This window comes from Poecilia latipinna, unplaced genomic scaffold, assembly GCF_001443285.1.
Source record: "Poecilia latipinna isolate Pla-1442-1.1 unplaced genomic scaffold, P_latipinna-1.0 Scaffold22, whole genome shotgun sequence".
NCBI classification, from domain to species: domain Eukaryota; kingdom Metazoa; phylum Chordata; class Actinopteri; order Cyprinodontiformes; family Poeciliidae; genus Poecilia; species Poecilia latipinna.
The window spans coordinates 611,413-617,279 of NW_015112638.1; the positions used below are offsets into that span (position 1 = coordinate 611,413).

A 5,867-nucleotide genomic window follows, 5' to 3' on the forward strand; every position below is an offset into this window, starting at 1 on the left:
TGCCTTATTAATAATCCAGGGAAATAAGAAGATGATTAAAAAAATGTTCTTAGACTACTTGAGCTTAAACTGAAAAAATAAGTCAGTTATGATTTATTTTTTTAGGATTTTCAGTTGTGGTGCAGTTTAAAAAACAAAATAGGCCTGTCACAATGATCAATAAATCAGTTAATTGCATGATAAATTAAAACAAATTCAATAATTTCCATTGGGCTGATTTAAATTTTTTTCTCTCTTTCTACCAAAAACTGGAGGATAAAAATCTTCAGTTTGGTGCTTTGTTCTTAACTAGCCCTTTTTTTGAAGACATGTTGCTTACAAAGACTTCAAAATTAATTTTATTTGTTGTTTTGTTTATTTATTTTGGATATTTAAAATGTCTTCCAGTAATGCAATAACAGAATATGTTCTTGCATTATTATTTTGCAATTACCATTATCTTATATAGAAACGGTCTCAAAACAGCAATGCTATTGTTTATTGCAATAAATTTTGGAACAATTTATCGTCCAGTAGAATTTGTTATTGTGACAGACCTAAAAACAAATATTTTTCAGTTCCACTGAATAAATGTCAGACTAAACCCTTTATTTCCCCTAAATTTTCCAAAGTGAGGCTATTCTGCTTCAATCCAACGTTAATGAATTTTAAGGCATTTTGTGCATCTCCACCTTGCTTTGATAAGCGCTGTTGTGTTATTTAAACCTTTGTGTGTTTTCATTTCGTGCAGAAACGCGGTTATCATCCCCAGCAGCAGTCGTTCATGTCCCCACCTATCAGACTGCCAGGGCTTGATTCAGATAATTGTGATGATGTGCTGCGACTTTGAAGTCCGTGTCGCTGGTTGGGGGCTGATGAATTCCAACAAACACATTTACATTCTGCTTTCATCTCGACACGAAGCCGAATTTCCAGAGCTGCTAACGTTTTACCGATGGTGGTTCCTGGATGTGGCGGGGCGGGGGGAGGATGGAGAAACCAGGGGATAAAATGTCCAACATGAGTACTTAATTGATTCCATTATCATATGAACAGAAGCAAAACAAAGAATTCAATCAGACTTTGGATGACATTTCTGCATTTAGAGCACAGCGGGTGTTTAGCTGCAGCTTGATTTATGCTGTCAGCGTGCCATAATTGCTCAGCCATTACAGGTAGTGAAGCTACATGCTTTCACTGAGAAACATGTAACACATTCAAATCAGCTTTTATTATACATACAGGCATGTAGGAACGATGTGCTTCTGTCTGACTCTGAGATGCTTGACACATACATCTGGAGTTTGGCATATTTTTGTCAGTGTAAAGTCTGGAGATAAATAAACAAAGTGACTTTTGTATGCCTGAAAAATCTCTTAAAGCTGCCACTGAATATGTAAAAACAGGAAACTGTGCGACTCTGTTGCCCCCTTGTGGACGATTCGACAATTACATACAGTTCCTGTTCATACTTCCTGAGCTTTTCCCCATTTTGTCACGTTATAGCCACATACTTCAATGTTTTTAATGGGATAGTACCTAAACTAAACCATTTATTATGTTATTCCTCTTCACAGTTATGCACTAGCTTGTATTTGTGTATCATATGACTACCAGTGATAAATTTGTGAAATATTTCAACAGATGTGAAAACTTTTGCAATTTAATTATTATGAAATACATCTTATGCAGATTTCTCCTTTCATCATTCCCATTCTAGATATTATGAAACGTCCAAAGAAAAACGAGTGGATGGACAACAACCTTCCCACCAAAAGCAAGGAAGGCCAGGAGGAAGAAGAAGAAGAGGAGAATGAAAGGGTGAGGAGGGTGCGGGTTGGATTTAAGGCCAAGCGGGAGCGTCGGCAGGGCAGCAGCAGCGCCACCATGTGCCAGGTGTGCAACATAAGGCTAAACTCCAGCGCCCAGGCGCAGATCCACTACAGAGGCAAGACGCATCAGAGGAGGCTTCGCCGACTGGCAAAAGCTGTCAGCGCAGGTAGGAGCACATGAGGTCAACATAACGCTGGCTTGCTTTTAGAAATCTTTGTTTGTTAGCATATTTGGGGGCTGCTGCTGGTCGTCAACATGTCTCAATACACACACACTTTCAGATTGCTTAATACCCGCTTTTACAATTTACAGCAATCGGCATAGGACACATAGCTAAAAAACAAACAAAAACACATTAAAATACACAATGTACTGGTGGTCCGTGGGAGCCCCCTAGTGGTCCGCGAGGTACTGCATGTAAACAACCCTTTATTTGCGGTGACGTCAGCTCAACGTGCAGCGCTGCAGCTAGTTTACCAAACGATTGCGTTTGAAAGTAATAATGGATAACTGGCTTAAAACCGAGTCACTCTCAAGAAAAACTGAAGCTATCAGTGGAAAGAAAACAACCCTGGAATATTTATATGATCGGAGGAACTAGTCAAACCTGCTGAGAGTATTGATGAGTAATTCATGAGTGATTCGATTCTTTTGAACGTGTGGTGGTGACCGAGTCATTTGTTGAACGACTTTGTTTGCTTGCAATGGTCTGCTTGCGTGTCAACAGCTGTTTGTTTTTTTAATTATTATTTAATCAGAAAATAAATAGAACTGATAGAAATGGGTGGGTAATTTTTATATTTAATAGTGCAGAAGAGGATTTTTATTTCTGCCACAACTTTAGTCTATTTATCTTTTGTTCGGCTTCTAAATTAAAAAATAGCTCTAAAATGTGGTTAAAACACACAACAATTGTTAGTAAAGAACAACTTCTTTTTTATTTCTATGTATTTGACGTCATTGGAAAGCTTAGGATCCACACTTTCAGAATCTGTAAATAATTGAAAACTTGTAGACTTGTTCAGGGATCATTGTTTTTATTAGGCATACCTCTGCAGAGTTGTTGAACGTCAGGTAAAACTTTATGCAGTGAAACATCTACGCAAAAGTTGCAGTCTTTTCTAATAAAACACCCGAAATTATGAGATGAGCAACATGTTGGGTTTTGTCAACCTGGACAGAAAATCTCATATCTTTGTGTTTGTTTGACATCACTCATGTTGGCTCAAAATGACCACAGTTTAATCATCAACTGCTCCATCCTGAACGAAAACGTTATGAACTTTGACAAAATGTTATTTACTGCAGGGCTGTTGTGTCATCAGCGCTTCTTCTGATTTATTGTATTCAGTCCATTGCACATACATGGTTTGCTTACAGAAAAATGACCTGGTATGTAGGAATATGGCTTAAAATTCCTACATTTTAAGCCATACATATTGTAATGTATGGCAGTCACAATATACGGTCCGGCGGGGTTGCAGTGTGCTTTTACGAGTTTTTCCTTTTCTTCAGATTTTTAATTTGTAATTTTTTTTTTTTTTGTGGTTTTGAAAAGACGACATCTCGCCCCACGGCGCTTCCTCGCTGTCTGACCGTGACATCTGCTGCGCTCCTTCTGAGCATCACACTAAGACATTGGGAACCAGGAGGGTTAAGAAACAGGGTCCTTTGGACTCAGTCAACTTTACCCCTACACTCTAAAACATTTGAAGGTGGTATAACTTGAAAATGAAAGTTCACCTGCTGCCTTAAAAATGTAATTTAAGTCAACAAGAAAATTGTTTTGGTTTGAACTCAGAAATTAAAGTTCATGAAGTTAATTTAACAACAAGAGACAGTTGTCTAAATATTGTTTTTTAAGTGCATTAATCTTGAATTGTGAGTTTTAACTTAAAGCTACAGTTTAAACCAAATAATTATTTCACAATATGAAAGAAAAAACTGCCCTCACACATTTCTGTTTTTTCACTCACATTATCAAGTTAAAATAACTTATTTTACTTTAGAATATTTAAAATTCTTGTTTCGACTTCTGATCTGATAATGAATTTTATTAAACATCACAATGAATTCTGCTAAAAACATTTAGTGTGAACCAGAAACTTAAAATAAACATTTTCCTTAATAAAGCAAGAGTCTGGTCAATGTAATGCGTTTCCATATGATGATACAAAAACATGCAGCTAAGCATTCTGGGAAATAGTTCCCACTCCTGTCTTTTTCTTCTTTCAGTTTTTTTACGTGCTAGTTTATTCAACTCTTGGAGGTTTGACAAAATTAATAAAAAGTTAACACAGCTTACTGCTGAAGGTCTATCTTTCACAAACTCACACATTTAGGTTCAAAACCTAAAACTCACTAAATTTATGTGACTTAAAGAATAGAAGATAGTAGACAACTAAATGTGGCTCAAATGTTTTACAGTGTGCGCATCCAGGCGGGGCCCCCACTGACCTTGCGTGCACTTTTACCCTTCATTTCCCCGCTGTCTGACCGTGACATCTGCCGCGCTCCTCTTGAGCGTCGCGCTCAGACCAAGGGAGGCTAAACCGAAACCAGGTCCAGATAATTTACTTTTTACACCTGTCTTTTGATTGATCTCTTCCCTTTCGCTGACACGCTGCTTCCTGTTTGCTCTGCTTTGATCCTGGATGGTTATGTCATCAACAAGCATTCCCGTGGTTGGTCGGTAGATTGCAGATCCTTATCGTAGGCCAAATTTCTACCATTTCTACTGTATACCGCATATATCACTCATTCCTACTGGTTTGTCTCCTATCTTATTATGAAATTAGAACTACTTCTTTTCATGGACTAACTTGTGCAAACTTGCATTATATTGTAAAATATTACAACTTGAGCCACAAAACTGGTAGAAATATTTTGGAATTTTCTTTACTTTTTTATGTGTTTGCATTTGCTTTATTGCACGCTAAGAATGCTGCTTCAAACAAGCTTTTTCTGAGCACCTGTTCTGTTGAAGGATCATTAATCACCTCCCGTCAGAAACACCTGTGTCACTCTGCGTCTCCGCCTGGCTTGATCAATCTGAATTTGGGAAAGTAAAGGAGTCTAATGAACAACTGGCCGGTAAAATGCCGCTTTTCTAATGCTGATTTATGATGCTGTCTATTGCTGTTGGCTTGGCGCACATATTTAGCTGTTCAAGTCTCACACAGCACAGAAGATTAAATAAATTTAAATCTACTGGCTAATTTCTCCCTTATTTGAACCTTATTTTGTCATCATGATCACATTATTGACTTTTTCTGTGTCAGATAATGGCCTTTTGTAGATCATCAGTCATACTTAACCTGCCTGACTGATTCATTTCTAATGGTGAGATGGGCGAAATATTGAGCATGCTTCTCTATGCATACGTCTGTGTTTGAACACGTTATTCACTTTAAGTTTTTTATGGAAACAACTTGTATTTTTATAATAAACAAGACTTTTAACTACTAATTTACATGCAAAATATCAATACTGGATGCAGTCAAAACTTAGATAATCGTCACAATATGTTTAGTTAGCATGTGGTTTAGTGTAAAAGAACAAATAGCATTGACTTAGTCTGCACCTTTTGGAGTTGTTTTTGTATAACATTTTGAAAACTTTGTATCCTTTTTGTACCACTTATAAATAATGCACTACTTTCTGTTGGTATAGTTTATAAAATCCCATGAAATACATTGAAGCTTGTGTTTGCAACATGACAAAAATCCAGAAAAGTCGTCCATCCTGTTGGTCAGTGACTAAGAGAACTGAAGCTCTTGACATTTCTAACAAAGCAAACAAGAAGCAGAAACTTCCTTTTTGCTGTAAAATGCATCTTCCTAAATACTCCAATTGAATTTTATATATATATAAGGAGCATGAGAAACTGGAGAAATACCAGGGCCTAAGAGAGGAAGTGGAGAAGGCCTGGAAGGTGAAGACCACAGTGGTGCCTGTGGTCATCGGGGCCCTCGGGGCAGTCAACCCCAAACTGGAGCAGTGGCTCAAACAGATCCCAGAAACAACATCAGACATCTCAGTCCAGAAATGTGCAG

At 37.5% G+C, this 5,867-nt stretch overlaps 1 protein-coding gene across 1 annotated transcript in view; it reads left to right on the forward strand.

The window, feature by feature from the left end:
- The window catches only part of LOC106949806 (zinc finger protein 385C-like), a 109,343-nt gene that overhangs the window by 66,028 nt on the left and 37,448 nt on the right, over positions 1 to 5,867 (forward strand). The window contains exon 2 of the mRNA XM_015036315.1: positions 1,700 to 1,978. Within this exon, the coding sequence (XP_014891801.1) occupies positions 1,700 to 1,978 (279 nt within the window). The remainder of the gene's footprint in view (positions 1 to 1,699; positions 1,979 to 5,867) is intronic.